General features: G+C 34.6%; 1 protein-coding gene across 7 annotated transcripts in view; it reads left to right on the plus strand.

Annotated features, from left to right (window-relative positions):
- Window positions 1–27,574, plus strand: part of LOC107317008 (sodium channel protein type 2 subunit alpha-like) — a 68,002-nt gene that overhangs the window by 5,130 nt on the left and 35,298 nt on the right. For 2 of the 7 annotated variants that reach the window (XM_085552227.1, XM_085552234.1), the window contains exons 2-16: window positions 1,311–1,353; window positions 3,081–3,209; window positions 3,759–4,041; window positions 9,750–10,067; window positions 12,222–12,339; window positions 13,222–13,312; window positions 14,309–14,437; window positions 14,944–15,035; window positions 16,170–16,442; window positions 16,723–16,786; window positions 17,811–17,952; window positions 18,111–18,317; window positions 21,561–21,860; window positions 25,181–25,534; window positions 27,089–27,221. In XM_085552227.1, the coding sequence (XP_085408353.1) occupies window positions 9,801–10,067; window positions 12,222–12,339; window positions 13,222–13,312; window positions 14,309–14,437; window positions 14,944–15,035; window positions 16,170–16,442; window positions 16,723–16,786; window positions 17,811–17,952; window positions 18,111–18,317; window positions 21,561–21,860; window positions 25,181–25,534; window positions 27,089–27,221 (2,170 nt within the window). In that variant the 5' untranslated portion in view covers window positions 1,311–1,353; window positions 3,081–3,209; window positions 3,759–4,041; window positions 9,750–9,800. Of the gene's footprint in view, window positions 1–1,310; window positions 1,354–3,080; window positions 3,210–3,758; window positions 4,042–9,749; window positions 10,068–12,221; window positions 12,340–13,221; window positions 13,313–14,308; window positions 14,438–14,943; window positions 15,036–15,130; window positions 15,223–16,169; window positions 16,443–16,722; window positions 16,787–17,810; window positions 17,953–18,110; window positions 18,318–21,560; window positions 21,861–25,180; window positions 25,535–27,088; window positions 27,222–27,574 lie in introns of all 7 variants that reach the window. The other 5 variants (XM_085552231.1, XM_085552233.1, XM_085552228.1 and 2 more) reach the window with 4 other exon arrangements.

The following is a 27,574-nucleotide window of genomic DNA, read 5'->3' on the forward strand; positions in this document are numbered from 1 at the left end:
TTTAAAATTACGACCTCCCTTAGGATTCATATGAAAAAGTCCAACTCAAGTTCTGAACAAAAGCAATACATTTCTAGCTGTGTTAGAAAAGAATTTCTGTAATTATTAAGGGAGTCCTGCAGAAAGGTTTTCACTATTACTAGTTTGAGTTACTTGCCTCATGTTTTCTATTTATCAGATTGCTAGAATTCTTCCTATATACTAATGCATAGAAAGAACGCTAGAATTCTATTAGCTGTACCACAGCGTATATTGCTTAAAACCACAGGCCTCTTTTTAGTACAATATTGGGCTGATTTACATAAACAGTATAAGAAAAGATGTCTTTTAAAGAAGCGGGATAACTTGCATTGCATAGGCTTCACTCCATTGTAGTTCTGACTAGATCAAAATGGTACTTCCATAATCCATTAAGAAAACTTAGGGATTAATTTAACTTTATTAAGCAATTCCATGCAAATGGAACTTAAAGAAATCCATGTATAATTTTCATTGATTGTGTTAAGCCACAGATATGAAATGTACTATTTTCATTTTGAATTTCTGTGCTTATACCTCATATAGCAAAGACCACATACAGCTGAGAATTCTGTATAAACCTCTCAGCAAGAAGTTCCTCTTTTTTTCCCTTCAGTTCCCTAGACAACGGTCAAAGTCTAAATACAGTCCATTAATCTTGTGCTATACAAATTTTATTCTTTCATTTTTTGTATTGATTATTTTCTGGAGGTTATTAATTCTAAGAAAACAAGCATCCCAGTTGCATGGTTCTTAGTGATTCTGTTCATTTTCTGAGTTTATATTGGTATTTCTTGTTCGTTTTTCAAGCAACTTTTTGCCTTGTAAATGCATTTTCTTAAGTTTCTCTAGAGAAAATTAGAAGAGTATTACTTTTTGCAAACACCTTTTGTTTTAATTTTTGAAAGCAAGAGTCATATTGCAATGCATTTAGACATTGCTAAGTGATGCTTCATTGTGAAGTCTCTAAAACCACCAGAGTAAGTAGCGGTAAGTGTTCAAGAACACTCAGAATTAGTTGGATAAAAGTTATGGGAAACACGCAACAAATAATTCTGAATCTGGACAGTTATTTCTGTGGATTCTGTTTCTTGTTAATCTAAAAGCAGATTAACTTTTCTGTAATTATTTAACATTTCAAATATCCTAGAGTTCCATTCATTGTTCAGAATTTGCCTCTAACTTGAGAATTCCACTTAACAGAAACCATCACTAGTATATTGTACAAAAACAATCTTTATACGAGTGTCTAATTCTGAATAACCCTGTTTCTTTCCAAAATCACATTTCAGAGGCATGGACACATTCTTCCACAGAACAATGTAACGACAACAGGTAACTATCTTTCCCAGCTCACCCTTACGTTAAAAGGGAGCTCAAGTGCACAAAGAAACAATTTGAAGCATGTAAAAAATATATAAAGGATGCTCCATTTCATCTTAAAAGGAATGCTTATGTCATACAGGCAGAAGAATTTGGGAAAGAGTTCCGTACTTAAGAGTATATTGTGTAGTTTGCTCATCAGCAATCACTTCTGATGAATGCCTGAGGTTTTACCTGTGATTCACTCCTGGATATTGAAGCAGGATAACCCGCTCTAAATAAAAACAGTTTTGGTCAACATATCTTCCAAAATAATTCTCTATAGCTGCTTTCTGCTGCAATGAAAATTTATTACTTAAAAATGCTTATACAACTTTATAGTTCTTAGGTGAGAACCAATTACAATAGATTAAAAGTCTACAAAAATTAAGGCAAAATATTAAGAAAACATAATGAAGTACTGATTTGTGTTTTTGTTTGTATGTTTGTTTTGTTGTGTTTTTGTTGCTGTTGTTGTTGCTGCAGTGCATTACACGTACTCACCTTATACAAAAAAAGATACTAAGAACTACATGAGATGAGAAATTTAAATTCTGTAATTAATTTACTAGAGTATAAATTTGGGACAAAGGTCTCACTGTTTCACCAACCTCCTTCCTTTGATTTTTGCAGTGATACTGCTATGGGGTACAGCATCAGTAGGTATACAGCTGCATCCCTCATCCATTGGAAATACAGCCAGTAAGAACAGAAGTGAAATAAAATAAATAGAGATAAGAAGGTTAGAGTTACATGTGAAAAAATGTTGCCTATGAATACCTTGTGCTCTAATTCAAAGTAAGGATTTATTGCTATTATCTGCATTGTTAGTGTTACTAAATTTGTCCATGCCAAATATGGATACCTCTACCATTTGCACACAGCGATTATTTTAATAACAGACCAGAAGTTAAAAGACCTCCTTTGAAAATAAGCGTCATTTAAATACTTAGTATTTGTGACGTTTCTGTCATTAGAAAGCTATAATATCTCTTTCATATCTTTAAAGCCTGCAAGCAACATAAGTTAACAGTTTTCGCTTATTTGCCCCGTCTCTGACCATGAGATTAGATTACAGCCACAATGCTACTTCAGAGGCAGAATGCAGATGCACCCAATGGGCAAAGGGATGGGTAATCCCCCTACGCATCCCCAGGGAATTGCTACATTCAGTGGAAAATTTGTATTGCTGGATACGTATCATTGGTGGCAGTATCAGAGTCAAGATCCCTTGAGGGTAGTAGTGGAGATGAAGCTTTCAGATATCTTCAGTGGAGCCTCTTGTAGTGACTCACCACAGTAAGATGTGCTGAATCAGAGGCTCACTCAAAATGACTGGGACATGAAAAGTTTGCTGTGAGCAATCCTGTGAATGATTTTGTTATTAAACAAGTAAAAGATATAATTGAGGCATCAATTACTGTATCTTTGAGAAAGAAAGTTATTCTAGATTAACAGTGACTAGTAATAGTATTTTGAACATATTTTATGTAGGAATACTTTGAGATCAGTCTTTGTAAAAGAAGCAGTGGCCAAGTTGAAAATCTGTATTCTCTTTGAACAGATCTGTGTCGAGATTTTATCCACAGGCTTTTCAATGGCTGCTTATTCTCATAGCGTTTTGGAGAAAAGTACTATAAAGGACGCTTTAGCAAGAAGTAGAACTTACAGGGATGCCTTTTCTTTTTCTTCTTTCATAGGAATAAGAAACAAAATAATGACAATGTAAAATAAATTTTAATTGAGCCAGAAATATGGTTCAAATGGAAATAAATTCTCAAAGATATCTGATCCCAGTCTGAGCTGCTGAAGACTGAAGTTTCCAAGATGTAAGTAGGCTGTTTAAATTTAATTAAATATATGCTCTGAATACTGTTGTTTTAAAGGCTGAGGAAGCAGCAGCTTACTTTTAGTCAGCTCTTGTAATGATACAATCTGAAGAACATGGAGAAAACACTGGCCTTTGTGTTGTTTGAGATGGAAGAAAATTTTGTTACACAAAAAGCCTACTTATACAAACATTCTAAAGATAAATAACATGCAGAAGTATCCATATTTTCCTCCAAAAACATATTGAATCAACTTTTTATTCCTGGTTAAGGACTGTAAATCCAGAGGAGAGTAATGATTGTCTTTGCAGTTTCCTAAGCAACAGTTGAGAACCTTCCTGTTAGTCTGGGTTTAGTTGTATTATTAAAGAAGGAACTAGTCAGATAGTAATCTCAACAGACATTTTTCTCCCTTTCAGTTAGAGAATGCAGTTAAAAAAGTAAGTGGAATTTTTGAAATTCACATCACTTAAAAGATATTCAGAAGTGTACCTTCAATCTGTGTTAGGTTTTGTGGCCTAATCCGTGTCCCACTCTCCTTTTTCTAAGTCTTTTCCTTAGGTTGGAAAAATGGGGCTATATGGAGACATAAATTTATCTTTGCCTACTGCAATTGATTTTGAGAAGTTCTGGACACTGGAATAATATAAAAAAAAATCACAGAGCTCTGAGAATCTTCAGCCTCAAAGAAACTTCAGCTCCCAAGGAGAAACTTTTCTTAGCAATTCAATTTTCTGCTAGAAATGAAGCTTTTGTTTGTTTGTTTGTATTCATGATAGCAAAAGTTCCAGTGGCTAAATTCTGAGATCTGCTTTTTCTTGGAAGAATAAAGGTAAGACTATCCTTCCTTCTCAGACAGACATTATGTTCTGATTTATATGGTGTGCATTTGAAATGTTGCTATATATCTTCTCTAAAATATAAGTTGGAAAATGAGTATCATAAAGTTTCTGCACTTTGACCTAATAATGTGGCATGTTTACTGTAGTTATTTTCCAGTAGAATTTAAGGATCTCTGCAAGGTATTTGCAAAAAAAAAAAAAAGCATATGTTCTAGTTATGCTGATAGGCTAAGAAACAGACCCTAATTCAGATGAATGTGTTTGACTTCTTCAGATTACTTCTCAAGTAATTTAGGCATTCATATATGATCTCCTTTCACACCTTCTCAAAAGCAACTCATTCTTTAAAAAAAAAATAAATTAAAAAAAAATATATATATATAAAGACTGTATTTAAAGAATTTATAAACATTTTGGTCTGTTTTTATGACTAAAAAAAGTCAAAATGTTTGTATTTGTTGTTCTACAGTTTTCAGGTACATATCTGGGGAACCCATATTCATTTCCCTAGAAAGCATACTTTTTTTTATTTTTTGCCTGACCAAGCTTACTAGATAAAGCATACACTGCATGGATATAAGAATCCATGCCACTGTTTTCAGTCCCAACTAGAAGGAAGCATGATATACAAACAAAAGAATCCACAATCAAATATTGCAGTGAGGCAAACAGTAAGAAGTGGGACGCCAGAGGGTTCAAACATAAGACAAGAGAACAGTTTTTGTAGATATCCCAAAAGCCAGCTTCTGAATCTCTCAGATAGGCAAACATTCAAAACAGATTAGATCAGAAATTTGAAAGCAGCTCAAACCTGTCTGACATCTTTTATTGGTCAGATTTAACCTCATTTTTTTTTTTTTATACTCTAAGCAGATTTTCTAACTCTTATTTTCTTTTGTTGAAGCTGGAGTCCTTCAAATGTAGTTACCATGTTTTCAGACCTTTCTGAACACCTTTTGATGAGAACATTAAATAAAATCATGTGTAAAACCTCTTAAGGACCATGTTTTTCATTGGTATTTCCTGTATTTACTGATCACTGGTCAGGCTTCAGTCAATGAGCTACAAATTCACATTCAGTTAATTACTACTATCCTATTCTAAACACTTACAAGCTAGGTTTTTATTACACAAATATTATTACCATTGCATTCCCTTATTAGTTATTTTGTATCCTAATAATAGTAAGTACTTTAGTATTATGTTATTTATAACCACTATTTATTTTATTAATAAATACCTTCTGGTGACTTCATCATTTTTATTCTGAATAGTTGTGCAGTACTATTGCCTACAGGCTTACTAAGGCCTACTTTACAAAACAATACAAGAAATTACAGTTCATCTCTATCAATGACTATAGCCTAAGGAAAAAGACAGAATGGATGGATGATAAACATTGGAAGGAATAGAAAATAGGAAAACAAATCCTATGCATTGTTAGGAACTGCAAACTCAAATTATCACAGTATAAGTTAGTAGATTACAGTTTAAAGAAGAGGCAGATTCAGATCAGGTGGTAAGCACTAGAGGCTGTTTTCAGGTTTCAGACAGCCAGACCTTTCCTTGAAAATGCCTGCTTTCCTGGAACAAACAGTTACAGACTCCTGGAGCTCCTTGACTTAGGATCAACAGATGGTTTTGACTGGATGGCTCTTTATATATCTCAATCAGCTCTCCATTGCATTGAATAGATTGCACTGCACTTTGAATTAAAGCATTAAAAACTCAAGTCTTCTATTTTTAGTTCTGTTTTTCAATCAATTTTTAAAGCAGTAAAAATGATTCAAAGATGCCATGAAAAAGTATGGCAACAACACGTAACCATTGAAAAGAAAATAAACACCTTTGAAGTTTTTCAGCAGACAAGGGGCCAGGTTTTTCTTTGTCAAGTAAACATCTGCATATGTGTTATTTCACTAGAAGTATTTCTTAGTGGAAAATCTCTGCACTAAATTAACATTCACCCTTTGTTTGTTATAATGGTCAACTGAATGCATTGGAATTGCTAGTAAGAGAAGGAGCTGTGATGATGTGACTCCTTTAGGTACTTACTGCCTGCAGTCCGCCTGTACTCCATTTCTCATTGAGACAGCAGTAGTGTAAGTTGAGGTACTTTTCTGATGACATCAGCAAACACCTAATCTTTTTACTTCTACAGTAGCAGACAATAATCTCCAGCTGATGCTGAAGCGATACCACCAACCCTGTTGTTTATGTCTGTCCTAAAGTAGGAGTCCCACCTTTTTAAATTTGGAAAATGTCTTCACTGCCCTTCTGCAACCAATGAGTATCACAAACACCTATGACTCTGAATAGATTTTGTTTTAAACCTAATTTTTATGTGATTGTTTGCTTTTAACAAAACCATCTGAGAGGCTACTTCTGTACTTGACGCATTAGAAGATATCACTGCTAAATTACAACCTCTCAAATTAATGATTAGATTAAGAAAATTACGTTATATGATATTTTACAGATTCTGTTTGTTAGTGTTGCATTGTGCCACTGCATGTTTGTGTGCCAGTGTTTCAGTTTTTATGAAATGAAAATCTCACAGTTAGCTTCCCCAAGGGGAAGAAAAAAAAGCAGGAAAATAATTCAAATGCCTGTGTTCTGAAATAAAAGAAAAAAAAAAAAAAGCAGCTTGAAAGAAACACTACAGGATTTGCTACTTTCATAACATGAAAGTTTTGAAGAGTGGTTGTAGATTGTTTCACACAGAATACAGATAACTTGTTCAGTATCTTGGTGGCTTTAATAAATAATCACGGTATTCACCTCGCTTTTACAGTGCCACTTCCAATTTTACCATTTGCCTGATTTAAGATATCCTAAAAATAGATACCTTTAGGCAACTTCCTTTGGATTTTTCAATGACAAACAAATTAATTTGGCATCATTAGCACAGATATTTTGCCTACTTTCTAGTCATTTTCTGTATAAGTGATGAGATGATAATTATATTCAAAAATAAAATGCAACAACTTATCCCTAGGACTAATACAATTAAATGAAATATACATAAAATTAAGAACATATAAGGATAGTAAGTATTAAGTAAGGATAGTAAGGGACTGAAGGAAAACTAGAAAAGGGTTTGTGGAATGAAATGCGCAAAGACCACTAGATGAATTTATTTGGTATAAAATGTGTCTTTTACAGTAACCTGGAGTTACTGAAACAGCGTTAGAGACCAAAGAAAAAGAAAGAGGCTGCTTATCTTCAGGAGGCCTCAGGCACACAAGGATCTCCAAGACGCCCCAAGATCCACCACTGCCAGCACTTAAATGAGGTCTGGGAAGGAGTGGTTCCTGACTCCATGCATTTCAGTCAAGCTGTGATTTAGAATTTCTACTACAGAAGTGTAGTATCTAAATAAAACTGATTTGAGCATACTTAGTATACAAAGATTCTTTTGTAATAGCCGCAGTTAGGAAGGATACAGAAGCATGTCAATAGTACAGACAGGATTTCAGTAATGTTTCTGGACTGTTCCCATGTATGCTCTTCTAATTCTCAAATAATGGGCAATTTTTGAGTTTAATAGGGAGTTACGTTAATTATTTTTTTAAAAGTTACCTTTTCCTGGTTGGTTAAACAGATATTAGCAAAGAAGGAATGACCTTAAGTTGCACCAGGGGAAATTCAGATTGGATATTTGGAAAAATTTATTCACAGATAGCAGTGTGAGGCACTGGAACAGGCTGCTCATGGAAGTGGTAAAGTCATTATCCATAGAGGTACTCAAGAAGAGGGTATATGCATCACTGAGGGACACAGTATAGTAGACAATATTGGTGGTAGGTGGGCAGTTGGAGTAGATGATCTTAGAGGTCTTTTCCAACCCTGGTAGCAGTGTAGCAGTATGTGATAAGAATGCTTGCTGGAGGCACTGGATCACTTAATAATTTATTTTTCAATTTAAATGCATCAATACTTTCATCCCCTCCTGGATTTACTTATTAAATTACATTAACAGAAGGTTCTCCAGACTTTTTACTTATGAAAAACTTTCTCCATGTTTCCTTCACAAATTACTTAATTTATGAACTTATGGTCACCTCCATTCTGGTGTTGAGTTACTCAGGCAATAATCTGCCAGTTGCATTATTTCAGTGATTTCAGCGCACATCATACACACTGATGCCATGCTGTGAACACAGTCCATAAATTTGAAGTGGCACAGGGGCAAGTTTACCTATGAAGTCATTTGCTTGGTAATTCAGATTTAGGAGTAAGTAGCCTCATTTCTTCTTCCATTTTTCCACTGCAAATTCTTCAAACATTTTTTAACGTATTATTTCTCTGTCTGGGATTTGGGTTTGGGGAGGTCATTTGAAAGGAATCATTATTTTCAAAGGTCATTACTGTAGCATGCCATTTCTACAAACTGCTCCAGACAGGGGAGGAGCTTTAGGAGAAAGATTGCCATATGAATACTAATGAGTATAATATTATGTCTCAAATCTACGCTTAACAACTACAGTATACAGTTGTACATTCACAAGGTAATGTAGGGAAGGCTGAATGGCTTAATTATGCATACAACATGATTCTACCCACTCATTTCAGGAACCAAAACTCACTAACCCTAAAAAACAAAGAAACAAACAAACAAACAATTTTCATAATTTTTAAATTATAAAAGCAATTATGCAATGCACCAAACAATGCACAGAACTCTTGCAAAATACGCAGCAAATAATGCTCTTGAGTTAGTGGCTCTGCTGCTTAACAAGATCTGGCATTCCCCTTTCCATCCATTTTCCCCTCACCACTGTGCTGCACACTGCATCAGTCTGAACAACAGGCCCCACCGCAGAACGACTTGGAAGAAAAGCACATTACTTTCATCTGATGCACTCACTGCATGACTACATAAAGAGACCTGTGTTGAAGTGGGGAGTTTGGTGCAGAGAGCAGGAAAAAGCAGCAGAAACTATAGCAGCCATCATTGGCACCAAAGACATTCAAATGGAACCTCAATCTTCAGTTCTTATTTAGTTTTAGTCTGAAATAATGTTATGATAATTCTGCAAGAAATTAGAACAGTGTCTTGATCAGGTGTCCTCTCTCCTTTTACTTAAAAGATTTGTGCTTTTGATTCACATCTCACAGACTGTCAGTATATGGACACTAACCTGCCTGCGTGCCTAAAATTCACTTTCGGTACAATAAACTGCCAGTAAGAAGGAAATATGCTTGTTCATTCCATCACTTAGTTTTCATTAAAACAGCATTAATCAAATTATTTAATTAGTAAAATTAGATTTCTCAACTTCAGAAAAGAAAAAAAGATGTGATGTACTAACAAGAAAAATATAGATTTCTAAATATCAAGACTTTTTCATAAAATATGCATTTACAGTTGCTATTAAAAAAGAAATATATGTTTAAAACACTTGTATCAGTAGTTTTCTGTAACTTGAATAGTCTAAGGCCATAAACAAAGCAGAGCTAGTGAATATAAGCAGTGTCTTTTCCAAAACCAACAGGAAAAAGTTGAAAAATAATCATAAACTTTAAAAATATCTACATAAAGTGGGCAGTTGCTTTTAACTTTTATCCAGCCTTGAAATATGCTGTTTCCATTTCAGGCCTGGAAAATTTCTGTGCAAATGTATTTCACTTGTTTTATTTTGTCTTCTGGTGGTACAGTTTAGTTTTCCTAACTGATTTGCATTTTTATTCGTAGGTCATTCATCCTGCAAGAGGCTAAAAGGAATTAAATTTGCAGGATGAAAACATGGCACAGGCACTGCTGGTACCACCAGGACCTGAAAGCTTCCGCTATTTTACTAGAGATTCTCTCGCAGCTATTGAAAAGCGTTCTGCAGAAGAAAAAGCTAAAAAGCCCAAACAAGAACATACTGATGATGATGATGAAAATGGTCCAAAACCAAACAGTGACCTGGAGGCAGGAAAGACCCTGCCATTTATTTATGGCGACATACCTCCAGGAATGGTTTCTGAACCTTTGGAAGACCTGGACCCATATTATATCAATAAAAAAGTGAGTAGTAGAATTTCTGCACTTGAGATAATTTATTTATTTTTTTTATCAGAAAAATATGGTTAGAGTCACCCAGCCACTAAATGGATAGAAATATCTTTTCATCTAAGAGAACTGATTTATGCTTTTCTACACTGTGACTTCTTCAGCATCTACTGAATTGTTGCTATTTACCTTAGGTTAAGGGAGCTATAACTTCCTTGAACTTTCTTGAAGTTGAGCACATGGCTGAATGTTCCTGATTTCAGCCTAGCAGTGAGACTGGATATGAGAAACAAAATTGTCCGAGCATGAGTTTGAAGTGGGGGTGGTTGTACATAACCAGATAGAAGCAGATCACGCAGTTCAGAAATAAAAGACTGTTGCCATATTTCTTAGTTCTTCTATAGCTATATCACATATTCTAACATGAATAACATAAATGCCATGATGTCTTTTTAAATCTTGGATCTTACAGAACAGACTAGTAAAAAAACCACTCTGGAATGAAGTTTCATAAGTAAGTTCAGGTATGAAGTTTTTTCAACAAGTCTACAAATAAGTTTCAGAAAACCGAGTACTGAATCTCTGATATCCAATCAGAAAAAGTAGTCATAGCCTGAGAAACTCAGATTATTGATGGACTTGTTAGGCCACTGAAAATAATTAGTGAACTGCAGAATCTTTTATCACAGGTGACATCTGCATTTATGTTCAATACTAGCCTAATGTGCTCAACAGAAAACAAATGGACATCTGAAATAATGAACTGGAATTAATCATCCCTCCTTCAATTTGTACCAGAAATTACTCATAATCACCACCTTGTCCATGCAGAGAAAATCATGCAGGACTTGTAGACTGCCTTCAGGGTGTTGTTGGGACAGGCAGAGTTGTTCTACTATTTCTAACTGGGTGAAGGACTGACAAGCAGAGAGAAATGCCAGTAGGTGTAAGGGCACTGTCATCCTCAAGGCCATGCACAACATCACTGTGTGAGCAGGTGCTGGCAACGATCCATTACCTGTAGGCTATCCCAGGAAAATGAGGTCATCTTTCTCTCCTAGAGGGAGCAGGCCAGGTAGGCAGCAAAGGCCGTGGGGAGGGCAGCACTTTTCTGATCAGAGGCAGGAGAATAGAAATCAACATGGAAAGCAGTGATACCATATAGCTCTGCTGAGAGCATAACAAAGACTCCATTATGGTAACACAAAGCAGAGCCATTACCACTGACAAAGAGCAAAAGGAATGAAGAATAGTCATGTCCTGAAGAAATTTCAGACAGCATTAAAGATGCAAGTTTATCTCAAGCACAAATAAACTTGGAATAAAAATTGAAACACTTTGGTGATGACAGCCAACAGCAACAAAATGAAAGTGAATGCTCAGCATATGTTTATCAGGTTATATTTGAAAAGATAATAACTACCTAAATTTGGTGACCACAAATATGGGCACATATGCATACTATTAAAACTTAACACTTTTTTTTTTTTTTTTTTTTTAAAGAAAATATTTGTTGTTATTGGTTCTGGTTATGCTTGTCATTGGCTGCTTAGAATGATGTCAGCTGGCAGTTTATTCATTCCTTTCACTTTTTTTCCAGATGTGCTTTTAGAAGATACATATAATCAATATCGGTAATTTTAAATTCACAAATGAATCTGAAATTATTTTAAAATTATGCTTCATTGTTTCGTGACCAGGTGTTTGTCCTTGCAGTCACATATACATGTATATAATTCTCTCAAGTAATTGTTCTAAACACAAACTGGAATTTTGAATGTCTCTGTTATCACGATTTTTTTGTTTGTGTTTAATGACATGGTAGAAGTATGAATTTGAAATTCTGACTTTAATCAACTCTGGAAATATTTTTAATTGATGAAATGCTGTATTTTGCTATAACTGCTAAACTTAAATTTTTTATGATAATTCCCACCAACATTAACAGTATCTGAATTCAGTCTATGTGCCAGGAAAGTCAGCAAACTGGAGAATCACTAATGGAAGGTTTAATCCATTGCGTTTATAGAAATCAATTGTTTTCCTACCACAGGTAGACAGTAGAATTAAACTTGAAACAACCAGACAGAGAACGGAATACTTAATAAGGAGATAAAGACACTTGTATACTCAATGCTGCATTTTAATTGCATAATTTTTGTTTTGCAGACTTTCATAGTATTGAATAAGGGAAAGGCAATTTTCCGATTCAGTGCCACATCTGCCTTGTATATTTTAACTCCTTTTAATCCCATAAGAAAAATTGCTATCAAGATTTTGGTACATTCATATCCTTTTATTCTTGATGTTCATTTAAACTTTGCCCCTTAAAACTGAAGTGACTACTGAAATAATACTTTTCATATGGATTTACAAGTGATGTCCATGTGGGTAAACTATGTATGCTAACTAAACATACACTTCTCAGACCTAAAAAGCAGCCATGTCACATCTTAATTGCAGAATGGTCTTTATTTCTATCAGGAGAATTCTATGCAGAACCACTTAATGCTGAAAGAGTTTAAATATCAAGCTTTATATACAAAGAGAGACTTGATACCATGCAAAGCCCTGCAGCTAAGGCCAAATTAGTAACAAGCCATTGCACTTAAATGTATCTAAGGTCACTCTTTTACTAAGACCAGTAGTATTATTCATATACTTGACTCACTTAGCAAGGACAAAAGAGCAAGAGCAAAGAGCTGGTTTTTCAGACATACTTTTTCAGTATTGTGTTTTCAACACTGGGTTTGATGCTCTATTAAAAAAAAACAAAACACAAAACAGGTCAAAATAGAGAATATCTCGTCCAAATAAAAACTTGGGTGTGTGCACGCAGATGTTTTAGAATGAGCCTCCTGGCTTAAATGAGAAATTATGTTTGGGTACTCATTTCATATTTTTACACACTTAAGTATGTATTCTGTTTTAATTTATGTCCCAAACCTGCCATAATTATAAAAGCAATGCAATGTTTTACAGTTACTACACCATAACATGCCAGATGGCATACTGTTTTAAATAGACAGTTATGTACAAAGCTTTATTTTCTGATTTCACTTAGATTTTCATGTTATTTGTACATATTTTCATGCACTTAATATTTTGATGCTTTAAGTGTTGTAAAATGGTCGTGTTTTTCTGACTTACTTCCCTTGACTATAACCTACATTATTCAGCATGCTTATCATGTGCACTATTTTGACCAACTGTGTATTTATGACCATGAGTAACCCTCCTGACTGGACGAAGAATGTAGAGTAAGTTAACATTTTTACTTCTTCATTTTTACCTCTTTTATTTTGCATGGCTCTAAACAATAGAGATTTGTGAAAAGCTGCATAGCAGAATATGCTTTTCCATAGTCATGAAGAAACAGATTCCATGAGGTCATTAATATATTTTCTTTTATATTATTGATAAAAAACAGATTTTGACTGCTTGTAGTTTCTTTCATTCCCTCCACTTCTTCAATATCCATTACAGATTTCTGTTTATTTCACTGCATGCCCTGAATGCTATGTATAGAAACTGTAATAATATTCAGCTGTTCCCCAGTCTACTCAGCAGTGGCTGTGAGGTTTGATGAGAGGGCTGAAAGGTGAGGAGTAGGATCCTCAGGTAGATTTCCTTTGTTCTGTAAGTTCACACAGACCCATGTGTGCCTCAGGGAGTCTCTGCATTACCATTACTGTGGTTATAATTGGCTATTCTATATTTACAAATAAATGGTTCCCACACCAGGTAAATTAGTAATCACACTCCCATCTTCAAGAACAACAGCCTGGGCAAGCATGCTTATATTTAATGTTTGAAACCTGTATTGTGTGCATGAATTATTATCCTGAACTGATTTTCATAAAACTCTTTGATCTTGACTCAAACAAACCTGCATTTTAAAAACACTTAGACATCTATCTGATTTGTGAATACAACAAAATAACAGCCTTGTGAGTGCTACCAAGTGTACATATAAATATCAACTCTGAAATATATCTATAAATACCAGAGTCCCAAATTAATTGCAAGCACAAATATGGAGATTAAATCAAGCTTTTAGAAAATGATTTGTATATATGCCTCTTGAGTTTAAATTTCATCTACTGAACAATGATTGAGTTAATTAAAAGTCAAGTTAATGATTTGTTCTTTTCACTTCTAAATATGTTTAATGCAAGTCACCTTTGATAATGAATGCCACTGTCTACAAGCATAACTATGCAAAGATTCATCATACCTGCTTTAATGTATTTCAGGTACACTTTCACTGGAATTTATACCTTTGAATCACTGATAAAAATTCTTGCAAGGGGCTTCTGCTTAGAAGGTTTTACTTTTCTGCGAGATCCATGGAACTGGCTTGACTTCAGTGTCATTCTAATGGCGTAAGTGGTTCAAGAACATCTTAAGTTTTTAGGGCATGAAATTAGTGGCAAACACTATTATTATCATGAATACATTCATTTAAAAATATTTAATTACTGCAACCTGTGAAGTTTAGATGCTGTATCACCCATTGTAGTATGCATAAATCAAAGCTAAATATGGCAGGAATGAGCACAGAGTGTCAGCCACCAGTGTAATTACTGCTGAGGGACACTAATTTCATGTCCTATATTTTTCTGCTCACCAGAATAGAAGCGATCCCTTTGACTTATGTCACTGACCTATTACAAGCTAATTAGTTTAATTAGCTGTTCAGATATAAATCAGTGATTTACATGTCAGTGAAATTTAAGCATAACTGATGAAAATATGTATAGCAAGGTGTACTGAAGAGACAGGTAAATTTTCGAGTATGATTGTTAATATTGACACAGAGGTTTTGAAGACCCTCATAATTAGTTTAAGCTCTGCCTCAATTCTGAATAACTGTGATTTAATCCTACAGGTATGTAACAGAATTTGTAAACCTAGGCAATGTTTCAGCTCTTCGAACTTTCAGAGTATTGAGAGCTTTGAAAACTATTTCTGTAATCCCAGGTAAGAAGTAACTGTGTAAGGTGTTAGGCCCCTTGTAACTCCAATTGTTATTTGTGTGCTGTCATTGTGTTTGTGTGTGAACTCCCCTATTACAGATATGTGACAGAGTTTGTGGACCTGGGCAATGTCTCAGCGCTGAGAACATTCAGAGTTCTCCGAGCTTTGAAAACAATATCAGTCATTCCAGGTGAGAGCTAGGTTAAACACTGAGGCTGACTGTCATTCCATTGAAGTTGAATTCACTTCTTTTGAGCATATATTTTGAGCCTTTATATTCTCTGCTCGTGTTGCAAAAAGAAAAAAAAAAAAGCAAAAAAAAAAAAAAAAAAGGAGAAAGAAAAAAAGGCATGGATCATAAGCCAGGATTATGATTCTTTACCTTTTTAGCATTAGCTTCTTTTATTTTGCAAAATCAGCCTTTGCGTTTAACAGATTCTTGCATGCAACAAGAAATGTGAGGCCTATGGATTATTTTGCTTTATTTTTCCATGTCAATTATGACGAATTGTCTCTTTAACATTAAAAATGCTTTATTGCTTTGGCTTTTTTGATTTTTATTTTTTTCCTTTAATTTACTACTTAAAACTGAAATTTGCCTTGAAGACAATCAACTAACAACAACAACAAAGCTACAAAACAGGAGATAAGTATTGCACGGGATAATTTATCAACTAAAACTTCTTTTTTCTCAGAATCACTTGCAATTCTATCCCAGTTTGTACTGTTGTGGAGTCACTGGAAAATAATTTATTGGAAGAATATTAAGTATTACCCATAATATAAATTGTTATTGTTATTAAATAATAACTGTATTAAATATTATTATTAAATATTAAATGGTATATTAAATGGAGAGAAAAATAAAAGTAATCAAATCTATAACAGAAAAGTATGGTTGATAAATTTCCTGCTTGAGAATTATATGATATTCTTGTGTATTTGAATGTATGTACATTGCTTATTCATTAAAAAATATTTTTCTTTCATGCATCTTCACAAGCTCTGAGGCTGTTCATGAAGCTTTATTTTTTGACAGATAACAGTAATTTCTTTTAAGTGTCTGCATGACATCTGAGATATATGGGAAGGGCAAAGATCCTCTTTGATAAACCTATGAATCTTTTTTCTTTGCAGGCCTAAAGACTATTGTGGGAGCCCTAATTCAGTCTGTGAAGAAGCTCTCAGATGTTATGATCCTGACTGTGTTTTGTCTGAGTGTATTTGCACTAATAGGGCTGCAGCTCTTCATGGGCAACTTGAGGAATAAATGCCTGCAGTGGCCTCCAGACAATTCTACTTTTGAAATAAATGTTATTTCCTACTTTAATAGCACAATGGATGAAAATGGTACATTTATTAATACAACTGTGAGCACATTTAACTGGAAGGATTACATTGAGGATGAAAGTAAGAATGACTGATATAACTTTTTTATATACTTGTGGTTATTGTACATAAATATTTGCAATTCAAGAAGCTTTATGTACAGTTGTTTACAGTGACTGACCTATAGTGATCAAACATATACAATAAACAAGTTTAGTAAACAGAAGCATTCCTAAACAGAGTACAAAGTGATTAGAAACTAACCACTTTGATTTTATTATGATTTATTTTTATTTTATTTTGTAGTCCTTTAAGGATGCATTTAATCTAATCACATACTTTTCTAATGCTTTCTACACAGCTCATTTCTACATTTTGGAAGGACAAAGAGATGCCCTACTTTGTGGTAATAGCTCTGATGCAGGGTAAGACCCTTTCAAAAATCATCTGTTTTATTCTTTAGAAAAATCAGTAACATAAAGCCTATTCATAGCAGTTGCAGCTTCCCATTTAGTAGTGATACAGAACAATGATTTCTTACTTAGGTCTAAATGTTCACTAACAGCCATTGTTTTTGCTTTATTTGAATTTGATCTTGATAAAGTCTGAACCCGGAGAGTCTACTCTGGAGATTAACTGATTGAAAAGAGTAGGATGAAAACTAAGGTTAGAACTGAGAAAGAGAATATATAAAATATTTAGAAAGTACAATGGCTACCTCATATTCCAAGGCTGAAACTATTTTATCACTGGCAAAATGTGCCATACACACACGGCCAATTGTTAGGCTTAAAGCATTAACTGGTACCTAACCAGCTTCTGTGACTAAGCTGAAAAAAATTTCAGCTTTTGCGTAGAAGATCTCTTACAGTAAATTGGATTTAGCTAATCATATTGTTTAATCTGTCTGTACCATTAACAACATTTTAGCAGTTATCTTTGCCAGGAAATTAATCATTCAGAATAGAGACTTTTCAAAATATGACTGAGGAGCATTTAAACATTCAGGTCAATACAAATAGCGAAAGGTTGAAAAAGATATTTTTCATTGACTCTTATATTTGTTTGTTTCTCAGAACATAATTTATAAATTAACTTTCTTCTGATTTTGGAATTCGTGGATTTACTGTGCAGAAATAACAAACGTAATCCTAATCCATTATTCATGTATAAGTCGCTCCAAAAGTAATGCCTCCTATTTATTTCCATGGAAGCAACAGCAAATACAAACAGCACAATAATGCTGTTTGATAGAGGAAATCCTCAGCTACACTTCTGCTGCAAAGTCAATTTCCCTCTAAAGCCATGGGCCAGCATAATTAAATAGGCATTTTTTCTGGAGCTATATACATATACATACATACATATATATATATATATATGCACTATATATACTACTGAGGAAAATAAAAGTTATGAATAAATACCTCCTGTTTGATTTTCACATAGGCAGTGTCCAGAGGGATATATATGTGTGAAAGCTGGTAGAAATCCCAACTATGGTTACACAAGTTTTGACACTTTCAGTTGGGCTTTTCTGTCACTCTTTCGGCTAATGACTCAGGACTTCTGGGAAAACCTGTATCAACTGGTAAGCAAATTATTATGACATAAAATCTAGGCTATTTTTGACATAAGTTGAAATGTTCAGCTAACAGCAAAAAAATATGGGGTCAAAACAGCACCATGGAGGTGGACTAATACCACTAAGATGTGGACTAATAAGCAGATATGCTTTCCACTTTCTAGACACTACGTGCTGCTGGGAAAACATACATGATATTTTTTGTTCTGGTGATTTTTCTGGGCTCATTCTACCTAATCAACTTGATCCTGGCTGTGGTTGCCATGGCCTATGAGGAGCAGAACCAAGCAACTATGGAAGAAGCAGAGCAGAAAGAAGCAGAATTTCAACAGATGCTGGAACAACTAAAGAAGCAGCAAGAAGAAGCACAGGTAATGATGGACACTGTACTTTCTAAACAGGCTTACTCTAAGGAATGAATGGTAAAATTTTATGAATTAGAAGAAAAATCTTGTTTGCCATGCATGTTTCACAAGTTGAAATAGCCAGTGAAAAATCAGGAATTAACCATATGACAAATAAAGGCAAGTAATGATACATAAAAATAAGTTATAAAAAAAAGTAAAATATTTGAGATAACAATGTCTTACTAACCTAAATAAGTAGTCAGAGTTTATAACATTTTAAAGTTACAGATCTTATGAATGGTGGGAAAAAAAAAAAAAGTACTTCTGATCTGTGTTCTGAGTGAGAATTTCTAGGCTCACTGTAGTTAATAGTTCCATTCTAATACTCATAGAACACAGAGATGGATTGTAGACAGTGTTCTCTTAGGTTCCTATCCAGCAAACTATTTTAGCAGATCCCTAATTCAAACACAATGAAGTTAATCAGTAGTTTACATAACCCTAGAATAGACAAGCAGTATTTATAATAAAGGTACTACTTCTACTAAATAAATCTCTATTTTCTTTGTAAAGAGAATTATATATTAAAGAGAATATTTATTATTCAGGAATTCAGTTCTGTAAGTCAGACATCTGCCTAATTTCTGGACTTATTTTCTATTGCTTTGTCTCTGGTAATAATTTTTAATAGGACAGTGCTCATAAAAAGCTATCAATTAGGATTTTCAATGAATTTACAGTTTTGGTAGTATTTTCATGAAGCTACTTTCACTAGATCAGAATGATTCTGTAATGAAAGTGCTAACAGAAAAAGAAACCCTGAATCTTTTACTTAAGTTTTGTACATGACCTGTGAGATCTGATAAGTATATGTCTAATTTAGTCAAATCCTATCACTTCCAAATCTCTAAGGAAAAAGAATAATCGTGCAAAATGCAAATTAGCAAAAATGTTAAATATCAGTAAAGAGCACATTTCTTAAAAAATATTATACTTTCATCCCTGAAAGTCACTAAGCCACTGTTAATTACATCAAGAGCTATCTAGATGTTTGTGTGATTCATTACAGAGACAGAGATGACCCAGACTTAAAAAGAGAAGAACTGGAAGCAACAGACTATGAGAAAGGCTGGATAAAGGCCAAGTTGTTGTTACTTATTTAGATGAATAATTTCTCAATTAATTCCAAGTATAGCAGCATTACAGACAAGATCCCTTTTGTGTGTGAAAATGTTTGTGGAAAGTGCTAATTTCAAGGTGGATAACTGAGCTGCTGAATTATTTCATGAAACAGTAACCCATCTTTTCACTCTTTTGAAATGGGATCTATTCATCCACAAATCTAAGTTATTGTGCTTTAGTTTACACCATTATTTTGAAATTTGCTGTCAGTACTAAGTACATACACAAAGATTCAGCATTGGTCCCTTGTCTATGCTACAGCATCAGAAGAACAATATTGTGAAACCAGAGTGACATAATTTTGAGTATCTCTTTTTTAATTTGATAAACACTTCGTAATCCTCTTAAAATCTTATACACTGATTGGCAGGCAAGTTCTGTATCAAGTCAACTTGTATAGCATAGGTTGCTTATTGTGATGCAAAGTCAATAATTTGTACTAGGAATGAGCTAATTTGGGGCTATCTTTCTCTGCTATAAAGAAAAATCCTATCCTTTTTGAAATACTTGGCGTCAAGTATAACATGTTTTGCTGGATAATTACAAGTCATCTTTGTTATGGAGTGCTAGTCTCTTGCCATTTCTCACACCATCCTTTTCTGGAAGTTCACTGGAGCCTACGAGCTTTCCAAATATACTTTACACAACAGGATTTCACAGCTAGTCCCCCAGACATTTCTTTATAGGAAGAGTACTGGTTATGCTCTCATTTCTTCTTTTATTTCATGACTACACCTACCAAATTTCTCAATGAACAAAATCAGGCATCCTGACCATTGCAGTTGATGACAAGGGTTCTGAGTTTTGGGACTGTTCTTTGCTCCATCTCATCCCTTTTCATCACAGAAAAAGCCTAACCTTTTTCTGCTCCCTAGCAGCAGCAGAAATAAGAATTAAATGTACCTGTGTGTGTTTGTAACAAAGCCCTAGAGTGCTGCTACAGTGGGAATGTGGGAAAAGAAACATGAGGAGGAATATGGTGCTCAAAGACAAATTAAGGTCTTTAAGCAGGGTGTCTGCTCCTAGTAAAAGTAGAAGTCAAGAAGGTGTCCTTGCTGTGATGACAGCAAGAAAGGGCTGGATTCAATCACCTGCTACTTGGATTATGATACATTAACTCACATGGTGGATGTCAAGGATTAGCTTTCTCTGTAAAGACTTAGAGGGGATCAGCTAAATTAGAACATAACCATGAGCTTGTTGCTGTCTACAACTACCAGAAGGGAGTTTGTAGGCAGGTGGAAGTCAGCCTCTTCTCCCATGAAGCTAGCAATAGGACTAGAGAGAGTGGCCTCAAGTTGTGCCAGGGGAGATTCAAGTTAGATGTTAGGAATTACTTCTTCACTGAGAGAGAGGCCAGGCACTGGAATGGACTGCCCAGGGAGGTCAATTGTCCCTGGAGGTGTTCAGTAAGAATCTAGAAATTATACTGAGGGACACAGTTTAGTGGGAAATATTGATAGGTAGATGGTTGGACTGGATGATCTTAGAGTTCCTTTCCAAGCCTGGTGATTTAGGTTGGATGTTAGGGGTAAGTTCTTCACTAGGAGAGTGGTTAGGCCCTGGAACAGGCTGCCCAGGGAGGTTGTGGATACCCCGTCCTTGGAGGTGTTCAAGACCAGGTTGGACAGAGCCCTGGGCAACCTGATCTAGTAAATGTGTATGTTTGGTGGCCCTGCTAGGCAGGGGGGTTGGAACTACATGATCCTTGAGGTCCCTTCCAACCTGGGTCATTCTGTGATTCTGTGATTCTGTGATGTCAGGCAAGAGGAAATCTGGAAAAAGGTCTGAAGTAGATGAAAATGCCTCATGCTTACACTTTCCTGACTATCTTCATTTTAGACCAGTGTCTTGCGAAGTCTTTAAGGAACAATGATGCTCTTGTACTGCTAAATCTGGTGTTTAAGTAAGCCATGCTGCTAAATGGTGAGGAACTATACTCAATAGTACTACTACGACTACTACTCAATAGTTCATTTTGACTGTGTACAACACTACCAGATGGATAATAAAAACAATTGATACAAAACAATAAAATTGTTCATTTTTGGCTCAATATGAATACTATGTTTTGTAACCCAACAGGCAACGGCAGCAGTGGCAGCAGCATCAGTTGCATCAAGGGATTTCAGTGGGGTAGGGGGATTAGGAGAACTCTTGGAAAGTTCTTCAGAAGCATCAAAGTTGAGCTCGAAGAGTGCGAAAGAAAGAAGAAACAGAAGGAAGAGAAGAAGGCAGAAAGAAATGTCTGAAGCAGAGGACAAGGGAGATAATGATAAGTTCCCCAAGTCTGAGTCAGAAGATAGTATCAGAAGAAAAAGTTTTCGCTTCTCCACAGAAGGAAGTCAACTGACATATGAAAAAAGGTTCACATCTCCCCATCAGGTACAGCACACTTTTTTCTATTGTACCATGCACATCTGTTCTAATTTGACTTTTATTTTGAACTTTACATATTGGAATTTATCTAAAAGGTGAGCAAATAAAAAAGCAATGTTAGTAGTTTTAACAGTGTTAAAGTTTGACCCATTCTATTAGCAAAGGGATAAAAAGATCGTACCAAGGAAAACTGTTAATGTTAACTGTTAATGTCTTAACTGTTAGTTAAAATATATCTGAAAACTTATTTTTGAAGATGTATTTGGTAGATTAGAGAGAAATCAAAGACACTGAGTAGTATTCATATATTTGTATTGCAGTTTCTCAATTGCAGTTCTCTGTTATGCATCCATTTCAAAACCTTATAAATATGTAAGTTTTTAAGCAGACCATATCATCAATATGCTCTGAACAGGAAATTCTACCATTAGTTTCTCTTGACTTTCATTATCTCATTTAAACAATAGATAAACAGAAAGGTAGTTCTAGTATTCTGTAATAAAGACAAAATATATAGGGATTGCTTAGGCTTGAATTTACAAAGTTTAGTCATACTATTCTTTCCCATTGGAAGTTCATTATGCAAGATGGAGAATCTTACAGAAAATGAAAGCATGTGACTTGACTGCACTCAAGAAGAATCACTGATAAAGTCTGACAAGAAAGGAATTTCTGGTGGCTCGTCCTGTGCGTTAAGTACTCAGCAACAGGCTTCTTCCACTGTTTAGTCTAAATTCCCTGATGCTATTTTATATTATTCTGGTGAAAGATAAGATTAAGTAATATATTACATTTATGTTAAATATATTTATGTTTGCATGCACAGATTGATGCAGAATTAAATTATCAATAGAAAAAATATCTAGTCTGTTAAGAAGGATAATTTGAGACAAAATCTGAATAGGGAATATAGATTTTATGTAGCTTTATTAACATACAATAAAGTATTGCATGTATTTATTCATACTCTGAAACTGTCAGAAAGCTTTCACCCTATCAGCTGTCATGAAAATGTATGAAACGTTCATCTAAATTGAGCAAGTTTAGGAAGGCAAGGCATGTGAAATTACTTTAAATAATACTGAAATCATGTGAATTCATATTGGAGATTGAATAAAAATCCATTGGAATAAAAAAAAAGATTGTATATGTTTCAGATTTGAAATTAAGCCAAATAATAGTAAAATAGACTGGAAATTGTTCATCTTGGGACATCATGTATTATAGAGGAGGAAGGAAATAAGTGACCACCTGAAATAAATTTTTAAAGGTCATTTGGGATTTTAAAATACAAAGATATTTCCATCAAGTAAATAGTATAATTGAAGATAATTAACTGAATTAAAAATTGCCTTAGTAATTGCATATGTGCAAAAAGACTCTGGGACAAATATTGCCTGCACATAAACAAACCAAGACTGAGCTGTTCTGTATACTGAAGAAGGAAGCTATGTTTTATCATGTATCTGTGCAGAAAGCTCCTGAGTGAAATAGGCTGGTTGAGCATGAAACGACACAGTAGAATGGTAAGGAGAGATAATCTGCCTAGCCAGCCCCTATAGAGGTTTTGTCCTTTGACACACTATTCTGTATGCGAATGAATGATGCACCCTCTGTGAAAAGCTAGGCTTTCCTTTTGCATCTTACTTGCCAGCAGCATGAAGGCAAATATATTTCTGCCTCTACATGTGTTAGAATTGCTGTCATTTTAGCTTATAGCTTTTGTCCAAACCTAGCAGGGATATTCAAAGCAGGCATACTGCTCCTGAGTCCCTGAGGGGCCTGATCCATTTAGCTGTGCTTAGAGCTTGATAGCATATATTGGAAAGACTGGACAACACATAAAACGGCAGCAAGGGGAGCTTTCTATATAAAGTAAGGGTAGCAGTGCCAGTCAGCTGAATCCTAGTAGGTGTGTGATTATTTGAAAGACTTGGGCCAAATAATAGTATGACAAAATTGCAAGAGCTGCAGTAATTATTTTACTGTTTTGTCAGGATTCACTGACATTTCCTATAGATGCTAGAGCTAGTTATATGGGGAAAAAAAACAGAACTTTTTTTTCCAGCCAACTTTACATATTGATAGCAAAATCATTTGGCTGATATTCCTTAAGTAACTCAGCCTGAGGCTGACAACATAAAAAATTTCAGCCCAATTTATTATGATTTGATATAGCTATAAGAGCAGAAAACTACATATCATAATGGGAAAAACCCACAAGTCATTACAAAGCAGTGTTCCTAGTTCAGCACACATATAATGTGTATGCATGCATACATATCATCATATGTATGCATATGTAGTGATACACTTATATTTATTTTTATATAGCCTGAATATTTGGTTCTCAACATTATTATGGATTTTTATATACTTTAATTTAATTATAATTATTCTGGGAGGATGGCATTGCTCTTGCACTTTCCACCTGTAAACAAATTGAGAATCATCTGAAACCAGTTTTACCATAAAAAAAAGATACAAAGATTTGCACAAAGACAAGGATGAAGAAAGCTTAACGCAAGGTGTCTTTTTTCCACAGTTAGCACTCCCTTTATTTATTCATGAATGCTGTTAATAAAATATGTAGCATGGGAGAAGAACATTCCATTAAGCCTCTACTGTAATTAAAAGATTAATTACCAACAACCGCTGATTTATTTTTCTGATCTGTAAGAGGATATCTTTGGGTAGCTGTGTCCCTGGTGAATGTTTGCTGTGATTTGCCTGATGGACACATGGTAGGTAGATGTGCAGCTTACTGCAGCACTGAATGCTGTGTTCAAAGAGTGCTACTAGGCATATTCACACTGTCCCTCCAAAGCTTCTCCAAGCCCCTGTCTTCTAGTTTTAGAGTTCTGCTTATCTTGTTTCACCATTATTGAGACAATTGTCAAGATGGCAGACAAGTTCTGCTAAGTTGGAATCCCTAGGACTCCAAAGGATGAAGAAGGGAAAAAAAACTAAAAGACTTTCAGCTCAGCTAGAAGACAGAACAAAATGTAAATCTGCAAGGCCTTGATAGAACACTCCATTACATTCATGAGTCCATACAAACTCAAACTCCATTTTTTGCCCCAACTGTCCAACCTTGCTATGTCTCCAACACAACATTTCTTCAGTCCTGCTACATTAAACTAAAATTTCCCATTTACTTCAGTCACATTAATGAGCAATTCCCCACATTGGTACTCTTGAAGAAAAAACTGAAAATTCTTCCTCTTCAGCAACATAAATATTCTTTGAAAAGCCAAGATCTTCTTTATCTTGGAACATCAGTTATAGAGCTCTCTTTTTTTGTTTTCTATTTAAATCTTTTACAGTCTTTGCTAAGCATCCGTGGTTCCCTGTTCTCACCAAGGCGCAACAGCAAAACAAGCATTTTCAGTTTCAGAGGTCGTACAAGGGATATAGGATCTGAAAATGACTTTGCTGATGATGAGCACAGCACTCTTGAGGACAATGAAAGCAGAAGAGATTCTCTCTTTGTTCCAAATCGACATGGAGAAAGGCGTAACAGTAACATCAGTCAGGCCAGTATGTCATCCAGAATGGTGCCAGCCCTTCCAGCCAATGGAAAGATGCACAGCGCTGTAGATTGCAATGGAGTAGTCTCCTTGGTTGGAGGACCTTCAACTCTAACTTCACCTACTGGACAGCTTCTGCCAGAGGTAATTGTAAGTAAACAAGCAAACAAGATTTTTTTCTTACTGTTTACTTTTGCGTGCCTTGCCATTTCTTACAGCTGTGAGAAATAACTTGTAATAATTTCTAAACTACAGGAGAAAAGGGAAAAAAAGTCCTCAAGCTTGTATGTCTGAGCCTTATGATAGTATTATATTATCCTTGCCTTCAACAAGAGATTTGCACAGAGGAAGAAGTGTATATACATATAAACTAAATCAATTTTGTACACTGTTTTGCCTCAAAAAGGAATGTAGGCATTTGATATAAAACTAAAGAAACAGGAATAGGAAACCACCTGCAAAATGTGAATTCTCATGATTTTTTGCTATTACCATGCACTTCAGATGGTTTCCCTAAGCTTAGATGTTTCTTCAAACTTTGAAAAAAGCAAGTTTTTTATACAAAATATTTTAATATTGTATTTTGATGGCTATTATACTCTGACAAAATATTTTCATTATAAATAAATATTGAGATTTCATTAGTACTACCATACATTTTTTGTTCTCTCCTACCTCGATACAGAGCTTCTTACAAAATATCAAATAAAATTATGTTAGATATTATGCATATATTGTTCTATTTCAAAAAAATACTCGAAAAAAAAGATGTAGCCTTTTTAGTCAAGACCCTTTGCAAAGGAAACAGAACTAATAAATATTCAAAAATTTTTTTTCATCTTCACACTAATATAACCTTGAAATCTTCTGAAAGTTCTGAAACCTTTATTCTTCTTCTGGATAGGGACAAAATAACAAAAAAAGAATAAGAGGATAAGAGGTTTGCATGAATAATAGTGAGAAGCAAGAACCATGATTTAGGAACGTTTTAGTACCATTCTTGTGGTCAAATTCCTGGGCTGTGCTCCAAAAGAAGAGAAAAGCATCTGTAAGGACAACCACATACTACTGAAAAGTGGCATGTCTGAGACATTTAAAACAGAGTCTTGTACTGTTGCTTTGAAAAGATAACTAGAAGCCACAGAAAATAGAGAGGAAAATGTAAAGGGACTTTACTCATTATAAGAATATATATAATGACTTCTGTATGAGCACTGTGGTGGACATGAATTAGGTAGATGAAACATTAACATGATGTGATTTCTTTCTCATATAAAATTTTCCAACCATGATTGTCAGGCTAAGAATGGAGTATATGGTATTAGTGAGATAATTAATTCCTAATACTCATATAATCATTTAACATGAGTAGTTGTTGAAAATTAAGGTGACAGGTTTCAACTTAATTTTTTTTCTTGAAATAATAATAATCACCACTGAAAAGATACCTAGCAAAAGCTTTGCTCACTCTGACACTTAGATGAGAGCCACCTTTGCTCCCACATTGCTTTCTCCTTCTGTTGCCTATTTGTTGTGCTTCCTCTGAGTTGCTCAAAAGCAAAAAGGTTCCTGAAGAAGAAAAATCTTTAGTGTGTTAGAAAAATCTACAAGTCTGATTTTGATTGTCACTATGCATTTATGCAGTAAATGTTATTAATTGGCTGTTGAAGAGAATGGTTTAATTCCTCAGTATTTCAATTACAGGGCACGACTACTGAAACAGAAATAAGAAAAAGAAGACTGAGTTCTTATCAGATTTCCATGGAATTGCTGGAAGATTCTGCTGCAAGACAAAGAGCAATGAGTATAGCCAGTATACTTACAAACACAATGGAAGGTATTTGATACATTCAGATAAAACTGTTTACTAAATCCCTGCTAACTACACACATACAGTTTTTGCCTATTTAAAGAAAACCTAGTACACTCATAATTTATATTAAAATGCCCTTATAATATTTTTATAAGCAAAAGAGGATTAATCCAATTTAACTTCCTATAGGGGAAGGTATGGATGCCCTGCTATTCATATTCTAAAAGGACAAAATAATTCTGCAAAAAATTTGCAGCATTCTTAATGTTAACTAAGTCTGAATTTAAATATATGTGTTTTAGTGAGTTCCTAAGCACTTTGTCTCAAAGATGAACAATTCCTGCCACTATGCTGGAATTTCACTGAAAGTATTACGT

This window comes from Coturnix japonica, chromosome 7 (genome assembly GCF_054131305.1).
Source record: "Coturnix japonica strain WE chromosome 7, WE-NBRP24, whole genome shotgun sequence".
Taxonomy (NCBI): domain Eukaryota; kingdom Metazoa; phylum Chordata; class Aves; order Galliformes; family Phasianidae; genus Coturnix; species Coturnix japonica.